We start from the raw sequence: 17,011 nt of genomic DNA on the forward strand, positions 1-17,011 counted from the left end.
AATCAATTGCTATGAAGTTTTCCTCCATGTTTTCTTCTAGGAGTTTTGTAGTTTCAGATCTTATGTTTAGGTCTTTTATCCATTTTCAGTTAATTTTTTATATGGTGTAAAGTAAGGGTTCAACTTCATTCTTTTGCATGTGGAAATCCAATTTTACCATTGCCATTTGTTGATGAAATCGTCCTTTCCTATTGTGTAGTCTTGGCATCCTTGTCAAAGATCATTTGACCATAATACAAGGGTTCATTTCTGTTTCATTCTGCTTCCTATTCTGTTTCATTGGTCTTTATACTAGTACCACACTGTTTTGTATTACTATAGCTTTGTAATATGTTTTAAAATAAGGAAATGTGAGCTCTCCAACTTTTGCCTTCTTTTTCAATATTATTTTAGCTATTCAGGGTCTCTTGAGATTTCATATAAATTTTAGGATTTTTTTTCTATTTCTGCCCAAAAAATGTCACTGGGATTTTGTTACAAATTGCATGGAATCTGTAGATTGCTTTGAGTAATATGGCCATTTTAATGAAAATAAGTTTTTCAATCCATGAACATGGAATGTCTTTCCATTTATTTGTTCTTTTTTCATTTCTTTCAATAATGTTTTGTAGTTTTCAGTGCACAAGTCCTTCACCTCCTCAGTTAAGTTTATTCCTAAGTATTTTATCCTTTTTGATGCTATTATAAAGAGCTTTTTAAAATTTCCTTTTCGAATTGTTCATAGTTAATATATACAAATTATTTATGTGTGTTGACTTTGTATCCTGCAACTTTACTGAACTCACTTGTTAGTTCTAACAGTTTTTGAGTGACATCTTTAGGATTTTCTATATATATGATAATGCTGTCTACAAACAGACACAATTTAACTTCTTTCTATCCAGTTTAAATGCCTTTATTTCTTTCTCTTGCCTAATTGCCCTGGCTAGGACCTCTAACTGGGCATCCTTGCCTTGTTCCTGATTTCGGAGAAAAAGCTTTTAGTCTTTCACCATTGAGTAAGATGTTAGCTGTGGGCTTTTCATATAAGGGCTTTAATAAGTTGAAGTTGTTTCTTTATATTTCTAGTTTGTTGAGTGCTTTTATCATGAAAGGGTGTTGAATCTGTCAAGTGCTTTTTCTTTTTCTTTTTTTTCTTTTTTTTATTATTTATTTATTTATTTATTTATTTATTTATTTATTATTATACTTTAAGTTCTAGGGTACATGTGCATAACGTGCAGGTTTGTTACATATGTATACTTGTGCCATGTTGCTGTGCTGCGCCCATCAACTTGTCAGCACCCATCAACTCGTCATTTACATCAGGTATAACTCCAAATGCAATCCCTCCCCCCCCTTCCCCCCTCCCCATGATAGGCCCCGGTGTGTGATGTTCCCCTTCCCGAGTCCAAGTGATCTCATTGTTCAGTTCCCACCTATGAGTGAGAACACGTGGTGTTTGGTTTTCTGTTCTTGTGATAGTTTGCTGAGAATGATGGTTTCCAGCTGCATCCATGTCCCTACAAAGGACACAAACTCATCCTTTTTTATGGCTGCATAGTATTCCATGGTGTATATGTGCCACCTTTTCTTAATCCAGTCTGTCACTGATGGACATTTGGGTTGATTCCAAGTCTTTGCTATTGTGAATAGTGCCGCAATAAACATACGTGTGCATGTGTCTTTATAGCAGCATGATTTATAATCCTTTGGGTATATACCCAGTAATGGGATGGCTGGGTCATATGGTACATCTAGTTCTAGATCCTTGAGGAATCGCCATACTGTTTTCCACAATGGTTGAACTAGTTTACAATCCCACCAACAGTGTAAAAGTGTTCCTATTTCTCCACATCCTCTCCAGCACCTGTTGTTTCCTGACTTTTTAATGATCGCCATTCTAACTGGTGTGAGATGGTATCTCATTGTGGTTTTGATTTGCATTTCTCTGATGGCCAGTGATGATGAGCATTTTTTCATGTGTCTGTTGGCTGTATGAATGTCTTCTTTTGAGAAATGTCTGTTCATATCCTTTGCCCACTTTTTGATGGGGTTGTTTGTTTTTTTCTTGTAAATTTGTTTGAGTTCTTTGTAGGTTCTGGATATTAGCCCTTTGTCAGATGAGTAGATTGCAAAAATTTTCTCCCATTCTGTAGGTTGCCTGTTCACTGTGATGGTAGTTTCTTTTGCTGTGCAGAAGCTCTTTAGTTTAATGAGATCCCATTTGTCAATTTTGGCTTTTGCTGCCATTGCTTTTGGTGTTTTAGACATGAAGTCTTTGCCCATGCCTATGTCCTGAATGGTACTACCTAGGTTTTCCTCTAGGGTTTTTATGGTATTAGGTCTAAGATTTAAGTCTCTAATCCATCTTGTCAAGTGCTTTTTCTATCAATTGAGATGACCCTGTGGGTTTTGTCCTTCATTCTATTAACGTGGTATATTACACTGATTGACTTTCATACGGCAAAGCATCATTGTATTCTAGGAATAAATTACACTTGGTCATGTTGTACAATCCTTATCATGTGCTGTTTAATGCTTTTTGCTAGTATTTTGTTAAAGATTTTTGCATCAATAGTCATCAGGGATACTGGTCTCTAGTTTTCTTGAAGTACCTTTGTCTAGCTTTGGTATCAGGACTATACTGGCCTCATAAAATTAGTCTGAAAATGTTCCTGGATCTTCAAGTTTTTAGGAATTCAAGGAGGACTGATGTTAATTCTTCTTTACATGTTTGGTAGACTACTCCAGTGAAGCCATCTGGTCCTGGGTTTTTCTTTAAGATTTTTAAATTATTATTACAACTTTGATCTCCTTACTAGAGGTAAGTCTGTTCAGACTTTTTTTTTATTTCTTCATGATTCGTTTTTGATAGGTTCTATGCTTCTAAGAATGTATCTAGGTCTTCTAGATCATCCAGTTTGTTGGTGTATAATTGTTTGTGGTATGTTCTTTTTAATTTCTGTGGCATAAGTTGTAATGTCCCCTCTCTCATTTCTGATTTTTAGTTATTTGAGTCATCTCTCTTTTCTTAGTTAATACAGCTAAGGGTCAATCAATATTGTTGTTGTTGTTTCAAAAAACCAAGTCTTGGTTTCATTGGTTTTTCTATTCTTCATTTCACTGATTTTTGCTCTGATCTTTATCATTTCCTTCCTTCTGCTAACTTTGACTTTAGTTCGTTCTTCTTTGTCTAGTTCCTGGAGATGTATAGTTAGGTTGCTGCTTCAAGATTTTCTTTTTTTTAACCTAAGTGTTTACAGCTATAAAATTCCCTCTTAGTACTATTTCACTGCATCTCATAAGTTTGGGGATATTGTGCTTTCATTTTCACTTGTCTCCAGATATTTTCTAAATTCCCTTGTGATTTCTTCTTTGGCCCAAGAATGTGTTGTTTAATTTGTATGTATTCATAATTTTTTCCACTGTTTCTTCTACTATTTATTTCTAGTTTCATTCCATTGCAGTCAGAAAAAAATTATTTGTGTGCTTTCAATTTTTGTAAACGTGTTAAACTTTGTTTTGTGACCTCACAAGTGGTCTATTTTGGAGAATGTTCCATGTGCACTTGAGGAGAATGTATATCCTGCCATTGCTGGGTGGAGTATTTGGTATATGTCTGTTAGGTCCAACTGGTTTATAGTGTTGTTCAAATCCTGTTTCCTTCTTTATCTTCTGTCTGATATTTTTATCCACTATTTAAGTAGGGCATTGAAGTCTCCTATTAATGTGCAGCTGTCTGTTTCTCCCTGTAATTCTGTCAATGTTTGCTTCATATATTTGAGAACTCTGATGTTATATATAATATTATATCTTACTAGTGAATTGACCCTTTTATCACTACATAATGTCATTCCTTATCTCTTGTGTCTTTTTTTGTCTCTTTACCTTAATATCTAATTTTTTATATATAAGTACAACCATCTCTGCTTTCTTTTAGTTACCATTTGCATGGGATATATTTTTTCATCTTTTGACTTTCAGCTTATACATGTTCTTAGATCAAAAGTGAGTGTCTTTTAGACAGTATATGCTTGGATCATGTTTTTTAATCTATTTAGCCAGTTTATATCTTTTGATTGGAGTGTGTAATCCATCTACATTTGAAATAATTACTGAGGTGGAAGGACTTACTATTTCCATTTTGTTGTTTTCTGTGTGTCTTACAGCTATTTTATTCCTCTTTTCCCAAAAAACAGACAGAACATAAGCAGCAATGTGAAGCCAGCAATTCACTCTTCTCTTTCCCTCACAAGGTAAAAGTCAGCAGTTGGAAGTTTTCTCTGGATCTTGCCACACTGTGTTGGGGAGGGTGCATGGCTAGAGCAGGTAATAATGCCACCTATTTTCCTGCACACTTCAATATGTCTCTTCTTGGCTTTGTGCTACAACCTCTTAACTGGTGTTCTTACAAAGTTTCTGAAGTTCTCACAAAGGCAATTTGGTCCATACATTTTTGTTAAGTGGGTTTCTCTGTGAGGGAATAAGGGCCTGAGTCTTCCTATTCCACCATTTTGCTGACCTTACTTTTTAACTAGTGCCTAAATGTTTGAAAGAATTCACCAGTGAGGCCATCTGGGTCTGGGCTTTCCTTTATGAGTAGTTTGTTTAATTTCTATTTTAATCTTATTTTGATATAAATTTATTTAGATTTTCCATTTCACAAGTTTGTGTCTTTCTAGAATTTTTCTATTTCATCTAAGTCATCCTTTGGCATATAGTTGCTCATAGTATTCACTTATCGTTTTTATTTCTGTAAGGTTGATAGTAATATCCTCCTCTTTCATTTCTCATTTTAGTAATTTGAGACTTCCCTCTTTTTTTATCAGCCTAGCCAACAGTTTGTCAATCTTGTCAAAGAACCAACTTTTTATTTCACCTATTTTCTCCATTGTTTAAATTTGCTATTTCATTAATTTCTCTCTAATCCTTATTGTTTTCTCTTTGCCTGCTTTGTTTGATCTTCTTTTTCCAGTGTATTATGATAGATGCTTAGGTTACTGCTTTGAGCTCTTTCTTCTTTTTTTAACATATGTGTTCACAACTATGTATTTCCCTTTAAACAATGCTTTCACTGTATCTCATAAGTCTGGGTATATTTTGTCTTCATTCTCATTTATCTCAAAGTAAATTCTCATTTCCCTTGTGATTTCTTCTTTGACCCACTGATTAGAAGTGTGTTAATTTCCATATACTTGTGAATTTCCCAAATTTGTTTGTCAATATTTTTTTAATTTCCATCCATTATGATCAGAGAACACACTTTGCATGATTTCAATCCTCTTAAATTCACTGAGGTTTGTTATATGGCCTAGCATATGGTCTGTCTTAGAGAATATTCCATGTACATTGGAGGAGAATGTGTATTATGTTGCTCTTAAGTGTAGTGCTAATTGAATATTTTCTTAGTATAACATTTTAATTCCTTTAAATGATTTTTCCACTATATTTTTAAATTATTTTCTTAGTGGTTGCTCTAGTGCTTCCAGTATACATTTTAACTTACCAGAATTTACTTCAGATTTATATGAAATTAGCTCTAGTGAAATATAGAAATATTACTCCTATATAAGTCTATTCCCTCTTTCCCCCTTTGTGCAATTATTGTTATACATATTATCTCTATATATGTTACAAACTGAATGATATACACATTCTCATTTTTTGCTCTTAAAACAAGAATTGCAATTAAATAGGGACAGCCTCTGGGGAGGAGTATTTTTCAAGTTAATCACAGCTTCAAAATGAAGAATGACCACCCAAATTCACAACTTTCCAAACTTCCATTTCAGGAAAACTCATGGACAGGAATATGATCTCTAATACCCAGACCTGATGCACTCTGGTTCCTTGGCTTTATCTGCGCTTAGGTCCACGTGTTCCCCTGCATCTTGCCCCCACAAAAGTACATTCTGCTAGTTCTACAGAAGAAAGTACTAAAACAGAGAAATCACAAAAGATGTCCTATGAAAGGCAGTAAGTGTCACCTCTTTGACAGAAGGATCCTTGAGAGCAAAACACATTATCCCATTCATCTCTAACCAAAGAGAAAGAAGGTAATGGCCACAGAACAACCACCACCAAAAAAAAAAAAAAAAAAAAAAAAAAAACAGAGAGTGAGAGAGCAAAAGAGAATATTCATAATTACATTCCCAAAACAAACTCTCCTGAAATCTGTTCTTAGTTGCAAGTTCCCTTCCTCCGGCACTTTCCTTACCCGAAACGGGGTGTTGATTCGACTCGTGAGAGTGTCTAGGATGTGGACATTCTCGTGCTGGTGCAATAGGATAAAACGGAGGAAGATCTCAAGTAGTGCTGGCTCAGAGATGCTACGCAGGAAAAGGTCCAGATATGCAGTTGTGGTCATGACCTCCTCCACAGTCACCTAGAACCAACAACAGAGTGAGTGCAGGTGAGCATCCTCTTGATGCTGTGATACACGCCTCTCCCATGGCCCCAGCCTCACCACAGTGACCCCATCAAGGCAAGAACACGACTGCCCACGAAAACACACTTCAGAGCTTTATTGAAACCCATAACCTATTCACATTCCACAATACCTCATGCTGTTTCCACCCTTTAATTCAATAAGGAAAAAGAAAGGCATAAAGAATCAATTCAAGTGTTCTGACAATTCTAATCATCAAATGCAGTTCAAATACCATAAAGATTTTAGAGTATAATCAGAAATGAAGAAAAAAGATAATGGAAAGTATTTACATGGATTGTAAAGGATTAATTAGAAAGCTCGGAGTAACTTGTTTCATTATTAGTCATTCAATAAACATTTATTGGGACCTATTATGTACAAGGAGCTGAAAACATAAGAACACTCTTTATGTCCAGGAAGATGAGCTATAACAAGCAAAATGATAAAATAAATTGCAAAGGAACAGTACAGACACAAAGTACTACAGATGTTCAGATGTGTTTCTGGAGAGATGCAAGTCAAATTTTTTATAACTGAATAATACACATAAAATGTTATTTATAAAGTACTATAAGAACTCACTGCTTATAAAGTAACTGTGACTTTTTTATAATACAAATTAATATTTGCTACCTGGTGTAATTTTCTCATGTAGTAAAATGTCAATTTTTCAGTGAATAAGACTCTGAAGAGCCAAGTTTTTCAAGAAGCTGAGGATTTGATGCTTCAAGTATCAAAATTCTAACCATAAACATTTTTTATTATGAGTATTTTAAGAGCTAGCATATACATCTTTGTCCTCCTAAGATGAGAATATATCATCTCTTGATGAATAGAGGTCATTCCCAGGGTCATCAACTGCCCCGCAGAAGCATAAAGAAACAGCCACACCTGAAACCATGAAAATCACCAGAGAAATAGTTCAAACTTTCAGATTCTAATACCACACACCCTAGAAATCTTAGCAATCCCTCCACCATGAGTCAAATGCACTCGATTCTAAACAAAACAGATGGCAATATAATTTGAGTGATTTTTATTTTCCCTTTTCCATTTTTTAAAATCTTCTTTCTTTCTCTTCCTTTAAAAGCATTAGTTGTCACATTATCTTACGGTTACTGGGCCATTCCTTTTATATTCCATTCCTCTTCCCCTTTTAATTTTCAGCTTTCAAAATCCACAGATTAGTTTAGAAACCAGATGTCCAGATCTGCTACATAAGTGTAGATGAGCCCTGAGTGGATGCATCTGTGCATAAAGGCTTGGAGCTATCTATTTTGGCTGCTTAAATTACTTTTAAAAAGTTCTGGTGCTCAGCTATCTTCTGGATAGATGAGCCCAGGTGGATAAAATATTACCAAGTCAGTGTGTCTGTTTTCTTTATCCTAAGCAAGGCATGCTTATCCAGTGCATTAGAATCTAATGAGAAGTCATTCCACAGTGGTCTGAGTACATATCGTAGCGCAAATTCCCTTCCCCCAGCTTAGTGCCAACAATGCAAGCTCTCAGACATTCAATACACCACTATGTCATCTGATCAACTGTAAAGAGCTCTCTGTGGCCCAAATATAGCAATAGAAACAGGTAACCATCAACCATTTAACAAATAAATTGCACTGGGAAGAGTGCTTTTCATGGTCTGCCCCTGATTCTGAAACAAACTACTTCCGTCTTTGTGTTTCCTGATGTTTTCTAGTCCCACGTATGGAGCACTCCTAATGCTGTCCTGGGATGCACACTGTGTCTTTTCCTTTATTACCCCAATGCAATGTACAAAGCCTGGCACACAGAACATACTTCTTCCTGAGTGAATGACAGCCCCAAAGATCTAGTGATTTATATTTGCCAGAGTTTAGTTTAACTTTTGATTATTCTTTATCCTCCACATGTGTCCTGAAGGCCACAGAGAGTAAAGACATCTTTTATAAAGATCTCTGTAATAACTGATGTCACCAATCATGGCTAAGGGGGAAATGACTCACAACAACCCTACATTAGCCCACATCCACTTCACTACTGCAAACTTGGGATCCTTTAGCAGAAACTTAATCCTAAATGATTTAGGTGAAAATCTAATTCCCCAACAACCTTGATCACTAGAAAAAAGTTGCATAATCATTCCAAACAGGCTATGTATGTAGTTTCTGTAATACAGTATTTTCAACTTACCTACGGAACACTGCTGAACTGACGTGTCATACAGAATTCCAGCCTTTGTACCAATAATGTAGCATCAGCTTTTCCCCTCTTAAGTTACATATGACCTTAGTAAGCTCGAAAGCACAGCAATCAACTCCTTAGACTATAGTCTCAGTCTCTGTGGCCTAACGTGAAAGGAGGGCATTAAGTATCTATTGTTTACTACTGTTAGGCTGGATAAATGAAAAGATTTCATTTCTTTTTAGAAATCAAAGCTGTCATTTATAAGCTAAGAGGATTTAAGAAGCACTTGGAGGGATAATATTTATATAACATGCTATAAATATTAAAAACCCAAGTCCATTAAGCATTAAGTTGCATATTTTTATGAACTGAGATCATACTCACATTAAACTAATACCCAAATCAGGAAAATCTGGCTCCCTTCTCCTTCCATCTTTTCCTTCCACCATATCCTCAGAGCCTTTAGGAGATTTTTATACCAGAAAATCTTTTCCTGTCCCATTATCTTACTTTCAGAAACTTCCTCTAATCCCCCCAAATAGGCAACCTCCTTAACGAGGATGAGACCAGAGCCTAAGTGTGATCACTGGAAAGCTAACAATAAACCACAAGGGAAAAGATGCTCTGCTGTGCAGAATGTAAAACAAAATCTTCTGCTAATGCCCCAAAGAAGTGTTAGCAAGACTGTAAAGTAGCGTCTTCTTCATGCACCCATTATGAAGGAAAATCCACTGTTGATATAAGTAAGATCTCTGTCTTAGAGATGACTATCAATATTTATTTAACTTGTTCTATAAAGAATTGCAGGTAGCTACGAATTTACATAGAAATGCTAACAGAAACAGTAAATGACGTTCTACCTTACTGCCATATCATACACGATAATAAAGTTTAGGGATACTAAAGCTTAAGAATGTTATTTCATACTAAAGGTGGGCCACAATGACTGAAATCACCTAAAGAAAACTCAGTGTCCACAAACGAATAATTATCCTTGACAAGATAAGAACAGTTGTTACTCTAAAGAACATATCTGCTTAGGTGCTATTATGTGATTACTTTTCAACCCAAGTTCCAGAATAGAGGCCTGATTCAGGTACTTGACTTTACTGCTATTGAGTCCCGTTTAGTCCATCCTTGGAAATAAATCTTTTTCTGTCCGTCTTCTGTACATTCCTATAGCCCTTGTCTGGGTCCTTCTTCATGCCAAGAATCTTCACCAATCCCTCAAGCCGGTGTTTTTGAAACTACAGTTTGAGATCGAGAGTGGGTAGTTAATTCAGTTTATTAGTCCATTAATGGTTTAGACCAGATTCCAATAGAAAATATTAGAGTACCCTGCACGTAGTAAGGGCAAGTCCTGTTTTGTCAAACTTGTGTATACATATTTTGTTGAAAATATACATAATGCAATATATTAAATATATGGGCTTTGCCTGCAAATTCAGTGAATATACATATATATGCAAACATGCAAAATATTATTTCTGACTGTGAGTTGCAGCTAAAAACATCTAAAAAACACCACAGGAGTACAGTTAACCATCATCTATGCCATCCTTTCACCCACCAGTTCTCATCACCAGTTCCCTATGCTCCAGGCTATAACCCAGCATGGTCTGGCCTGGAAGAAGTGCACACATAGGTGAGATCAGTTTTCTGAACAGGATGGCAACTGAATTTACAATCAATCTACTCTTTTTAGTCTTACACTAAGAGCTCCAAAAGTGTGTTTTTATTTTTTATTAGAATTTCAAGCTTCTCAGAAATAGGCAAAATGGACAGTGTGTTTTCTTTTAAAAAGGAGGTGGGTGGGAAGGGAGGAGGTGACACCACGCATCACATTCTACTTCTATAAAACCAAAGCTCTCTAAAAACAATTAAAGCCAGAACCGAAGCCAGCTATCATGCCCACAACTGCAGCAGCACATTAACTTATTGCACAGCATAGGAGTGAAATTGAGCATATAGACATTCTGACCTTTCTGTAATCAGCTCTAGTTGGGCCATTCCATTTGCATCTAAATTAGCACCAGAATCCTCCCTGTAATGGCAGGTTTATGTGTGTCCTGAAAAACACATTTCCAACCTGCTAATTGTTTTTTTGTGATCTAGTCACATTGGAACAAACAGATGGATCCTACCTTCTGTCACTCAGGCAGGTGGCAGGCAGTGGGGTCAGGTGACTGTGGCACCCTCTCCAAGTTAGAAGCCACCCTTCCTTGGCTTTTCTTTTGATAACAGAGGAAAAAACTAGCTAACTGCTGGTTCACCTGGGTCATCAGTGAGTCATCAGCCCCAGTGGGTCCAACCAGAGTAAAGCTCCCACTGAAATCAGCAGAGGGGAAAAGAATGACAAGTCTGGATTACACAAAACAGGAGTGAAAGGGTCTTAACAGGGAACACAGGCTACGAGCCCACCTGCTGCTGCCAGAGAGAGCCAAGCCAACGGACAGGCGGGAGGCACATCCACCCACCTGCAGCCAAGGGCAGCAGCTGGATGGGCTCCTTGCAGCCATCTTCTCCCCTCCAAGGACATGAAGCGCTAAGAACATTCAAGTACAAAAGGGAAGACAGACGCCCTGGTTCTCAGCAAGCAGCTCTACTGTTTCAGCCAAAAATTCAGGACAGAAAGTGTTCAATGACTCCAGATCTGAAAATAGTCTGCAGTTGATGATTCTGGCTCCCTCCCGTCGGCTCCCCTATGCCTCCCTTCTGCTCCCCGACCTCTAGGCCACACGCTATACTGCTAGCACCACCAGAGGCCAGCTGGGGAGGTGAATGGAGGTGACAGCCAAAGTCAGCAAGTTTACTGATTTATTCCTAAAATATTTGAGGAAGGAGGAAACAGAGTGGCTACAATGAGGATTTCAGTAACATATTTTAAGGAAAGTGTATTAAAATAAAAGCCAGTCTCTGCCCCTTTTCTCCCAGCATTTCTTCAATGGATCTGTAATACATTAAATATATCAGTATAATAAATTTATATCTTCTGGGAGAAAAGGGAAGCAGTGAACAAATGGCTTTTCAGGGTCCTCCCAGGCCCTGAATAGTGAAACACCGCTCATCTCCCCAGTGGAAGTAGGAGCTGGGATTTGTCTGCCTGGGGAAAATCAGGCACCAGAGACACAACGTGGGAGGCAGTGCCACTCAAACCACAGGCAGTGGTGGTGCTCCCAAGGCCATGTGGCTTTCTCACTGAGCCCTGCTTCCCTGGAGCAGATCTCAATGCATTTAACTGGCCCAAATTTGAGGTATTGAATAAACACTGACTACCTGTCCCCGAAGTACAAACTTTATTATCTGGGATTTGGTTGATTGTTTTTCTGCATTTTCCATTTTGTTCTCAGTGTTCAGATTACCTTGTCATGAATATTGTCAACTGCTCTGGATGCTGCACCTTTGGGGTTCCTAACTTTTCCTACACCTCCTCGCAATGGGAACATATCAGGAATGGCCCTATTCAGCAAACATTTATGCAGGTGTGAAAGCTCTGCACTGGGTCCTGGGGACAGAAAGATGAACAAAACACAATTCTGAGTGCTCTGCTGTTGTAAGCAGAAGCCAAATGCATTAGGAAATTCTACTTAAAACCTGAACCTATGTGAGGTCTATACCAGGAGTTATGTTAGCCTTGCAGGGAATATGGTTGCCAGCCCTGAGTAGAAAATGAGGTTTTCAGGAAAACAGTGAGAGCAAGATAACAGAGAGTGGTTTTCAGAAAAGGAGAGGCTTTGGAGCTACACAAACTAGAGTTCAAATCCTAACATTTATTACCTGTATAACCTTGATTGTGTTATTTAATCTCTCTAAGCCTGTTTCCTCCTCTGCAAAATGGGGATAATCCAATATGTTTGAAAGTATTAAGAGGATTAAAGAGAATACACATAAATCTCAACACATAGAAGGGACTCAGTAAAGGATGGCTATTATTTCCTGACTTGGGTGCTCAGTTTAAAATAAGCCAAATGGAGGCAAAAAAAAAAAAAAAAAAAAAAAAAAGAAGGACCAGGAAGTCGGTGGGAGTGTTGGTGGCAAAAGAACAAAATTTGCCTGTCTGTACATGTTTTTGGGAGTTGTGGGGGGAAAGTACAACCACCCCTTATAGAAAATGAACACCTCATCCATTTCCACTCCCTCCCCATTCCCTCCCAGGCATTTTGTAGAATCAGAAGATTTTTGAGGTGGTCACAAGGGATGGGCTACATCAGCCCCAAAGATTCAGTGTGTCCTAGAACAGGCTGTAGTTAAAGGGGACACAGAAACTCCCTAAAACATATTTTCATCTGTATTTGCCAATGCTAGCCAATCTAAACCTCATTTTAATCCCACAGGACGAGCTGACCAATACTGACAGAACAAGAATAAAGCTGTCATTGCCAATAAAAATGGTCCTATGTCCAATGGGCCAATGCTGCAACTAGGGTTGGCCAAGTTGAAGGGTTACTGCTTTTTTCACATCAAAAGTTATTTTCGCTTGCTTATCATAAACCTCTCTCCTTGGAGGTTTCAGCAAATGCCTATGTCTATAGTCATTTGGCTATGTCTATACCATGTGTGCATAATTTGTACCCTATAGCTTCATTATGATATAATTTATTAGAGTATAATGCAGTATATGATCCATTATACTTGAACCTCACCTAATAAAGTTTAACTATTGAATACCCAAATACTCCATAAGAAAGGTAATTCATAGCATGGTCCTGAGGTATTAACAAGGAAATATGGGGGCATTTTGGCTCAGAAACAAAGATCTGAGGGGTATTCCAAAGACCACTTGGTTCTTCTCTTTTCTATTTACTAATTGTTCCAGAAAGGGTCCCTTTTTTATTCAAACTTCTCAGTGACAATTTGAGAAACAATGAAAACAACATCATTGACCAGTTATTGAGCACCTAGTAGGTAACTAAGGACTATTCTAAGCATATTGTTTCAGTTATTTGAGTCCCAACAATCTTATGAGAACTAACTCCAGATGGTCCAAGCAAAAAAGATACTTACTGAAGGGGTGGCTCACAGAATCACCAGAAGGCTGGAGAGACAGGCTTAGAAAGAAAAAGAGGTCTGGTGCTGGGCTGCCAAAACACAAACACCCACGACACCCTTCTTTCAAACTCAAACAGAGATTACACAGCTTCTTTGGGCAACACAGCTTAGTCGAGGCTCATAATTTTTGAATCAGAAGAAAGTACTCCTCATTATAAAGGGAGATTCCACCTGCTGTAATTTAAATTGTACCTTACTCTGCCCTCATCTTAATAAGTGGTGACGGAGAAATGCTGTCCCCGCAAAACTCAACTTTCCTATTCCGGAATTCTTATTAAACCTCTCAGACTTCCCTTTTCTAGGCTGTCAGTTCCCTTTCTCAGTTTTCATAATACACACATTCATCCTTTAAGATCGCAAACTTACTGCAGAAATGACTACATCTGACCTGCAATGTGAACCCTCAAAGGACCTGATGCACCGCCAGGTACTCAGAGTAATCAATAAATGTGTCAAGACGGAAATCAGCAGCCCTGTTACTAATAGAAACACTGGATTTTCACAGCCCATGTTGGGGATGCCTTCCTTAGCAGGGTAGTTATATTAATTTTACAATGCCGGAACAGCAGGGGAAATTTTCCACTTATAGTGAGTAACATTTCATTGAAAATACAGAGTGTAACTCATGCCATGCTCTTGAATTATGGCAACCTCGAAAAGTGATCCGCTGGAAAAAAAAAAGAAATGCTTCCTCAGGCTTCTCCCTATTTATCTTCCTGATTAATAAGACAATACTACTGAATGCTGATGAGACTGACTTTAAAACCCACAGTGGAGGGGAAATGGTCCATGGGCCAGAACCCCAACCGGCAGCTTCTCTAGAATGAAGCATCTGACAACCACTGCAAGAAGGCAGCATCTAATGCCTGCCATTCCACACAACCGCCTCAACTCCTCCCCCATCCCTCCGCCCCGCCACCACATGCACACAGCTCAATCTCCCTGATGGGTTAAATGTATCATTCGGGAGAGGAATTTAAATGTAGACCCATTTTCCTAGACACTAAAACTGTAACAAAGCAAGCTCTGATGATAAAAGACAGATTTCACTCCTCGCTTATTTTCCACGAGCACTGGAAAGACCTCAATACAATGGGAAGGCAGAAAACACACATGCATCTGCCCAAACAAATTCAATAATTGCAGTCATTCTGGTTGTTCCTCTCTGTTGTCCCAAACCTGCACATCATCTGCCACTGGATAATCCAGAGGAGCATCCCAGCAGAATGACTCCGCTTTACCTCACCCGAAATGCAAGTCAGACACAAAAATGACGGGACAGCAAGCCCTCAAAAAAAAGTTAGTGTGGGGCGAGAGAAAATTATAGTCAGAAGATAAACAGACTAAACTCCTTCTCTGTTTTCCTTGCTTTTTGGTTTTCTTACTTGAAGAAAAGCTTGCAGGGCCTTTGCTGCTGATAAATTTTTAATGTTCTCTTAGGAGAGTGCAGGGAAAGAATAAAAGATTCACACCAACTTTCAGACCAGATCTTCCCTCCACTCTCTGCATTTGTTTCCAAGATGAATACCACTTGGCTGCCTTAGATAAGGTGGGGTTTTGTGTGTGTGTGTGTTTTAACCATTATTCCTCTGTGTATAGGGAGAGTGGGACCGTTTCTCTTTTCATAATTCTGATGCTCAAGAACCCAATCATTTGGTACCATTATCTCCCTCATGCACTTGTTGAAGTTAAAAACAAAAGATATCTAATTTTCCTTTTCAAATCAGAGATCGATGTAAGCTTAATTTATAACATGAATTTCCTTTCCTACAATGGAAGAGAAGTGACGTGAGGGGCTACGAAGACGTCAGGGATGAGGAGACTCTGCAGGACTGGTAGACCTGCTCAGCCTCTGAAAATTTACTCTGTGCCTATTTGTGATAAGACAATGCATAAAGTTTTGTCAGCTAACTTCTATTATTTTAAAAATATAAAACCAGGCAAGAAGAGCTATACTAGAAGAAGGGGCAGAATCAGGTATGTCAGGGTCAAATGCTTAAGACGACCTCTAGGCTAGTTGAGACTGGCCTCTGAGCCACAACCAGCCCATATAGGGCATTTCTGCAAATTAGAAATACATTTCTTTGGGCAAAGTAGCCCCCCAGGCCCACAGTTCGGTAAGCAGATGGCTTGGCCAGAGAAGAAGGTGTCTTCTGCCAATTAGATAAGGGTGCCTCTTCCCGTGGGTGGACACAGCCCCATGCCAGGAAACAAAGTCTGGCAAACAGAACATGAACACCATCTCTCCTATCTGCACCCTCAGCAGGCTGCCCTTGTGCAGTAGACAACCTGCCCAACTCTATGCAGTGGCACTGCCAACCCCGTGCCTTTCCAATAATTATAATAATAGAAATTTCCAGTTTCCCATCAATGGAAACGAAATTTTGTTTATCTGTAAGAAGCTTTGAGGTTTATGGCAGGCACTACTAAATATCTCCCCAATATTTATTCTCCTTCTCTTCCTTGGGAATAAACCCTGACTTTATTTTAAAAAAAAAAACACATTTTGCATCTAGATGTTACTATGTGTGTCCTGGCTAGTGAATTGTAAATAGAAGTGGTGTGCGGAATACGAAAGGATCATTAAAGCGAGTTTTCTGTAATATAAAGGGAGTTTTCTGTATCCACAGCTAAACCTTAGGCACACCAATACAGTGTTTTCTCTGAGTAAGAGAAATAAGATATGCTTTGTAAGTAAATTGCTATAGATATCTCAACCCCAGCAAACACTTAGAACAGTATCTGGCATATATTGGGTGCTTAAAATACATATGTTGAATGAAATAATTAACTAATGAATGTTTTAGACCAAAAGAATACCAACTAACATTTATTTGCAGCCCATGATAAAGCAGAAATGTAACATCAAGTAACAAGTAATCTAGTAACATTCTCCCATTCAGTGTTTTCAAACTTTTTAATACCATGATTCATCATAATAAAAATATTTTATAATAATATCTAATACTCCCATTACTAAGTGCAATGCACTCTGGTATTTTCTATTTTATTCTACTTTAAGAGCTAATTGTGACCTACCAAATTGACTTCATGACTTACTTATATGACAACTCAGTGTTTGAAATCTGTTTAAAAATATACACTAGACAGACTAACTTCTCTATTAGCTTTTCTGTTAACTAACCAATAAGAGACAACACTAACATTTAATTTTTTAAGTTAAAAACTAAAAATTTTTTTAAATTTTACTGGAAAGAAACAGTGGCACAAATGACCAAAACACTACTTTTATTTTGTTTGCTATTTTTGTACAACAGTTAAATACGATCACGGATGTCTTGAGAAGCCTACAACAAAGCAAGTAACGAGGCTGTCCTAGAAACCCCTCACTGAGGGCTGGTTAGCTGACCTGTCCTTCTCAGGTAT

General features: G+C 37.9%; 1 protein-coding gene across 9 annotated transcripts in view; it reads right to left on the reverse strand.

Moving 5' to 3' along the window:
- The window catches only part of FHIP1A (FHF complex subunit HOOK interacting protein 1A), a 277,030-nt gene that overhangs the window by 41,717 nt on the left and 218,302 nt on the right, over positions 1-17,011 (reverse strand). For all 9 annotated transcript variants that reach the window (XM_011710586.2, XM_011710589.3, XM_011710587.2 and 6 more), the window contains one exon: positions 6,200-6,367. In XM_011710586.2, coding sequence (XP_011708888.1) covers positions 6,200-6,367 — 168 coding nt within the window. The remainder of the gene's footprint in view (positions 1-6,199; positions 6,368-17,011) is intronic.

Source organism: Macaca nemestrina, chromosome 3, assembly GCF_043159975.1.
Source record: "Macaca nemestrina isolate mMacNem1 chromosome 3, mMacNem.hap1, whole genome shotgun sequence".
NCBI lineage: Eukaryota > Metazoa > Chordata > Mammalia > Primates > Cercopithecidae > Macaca > Macaca nemestrina.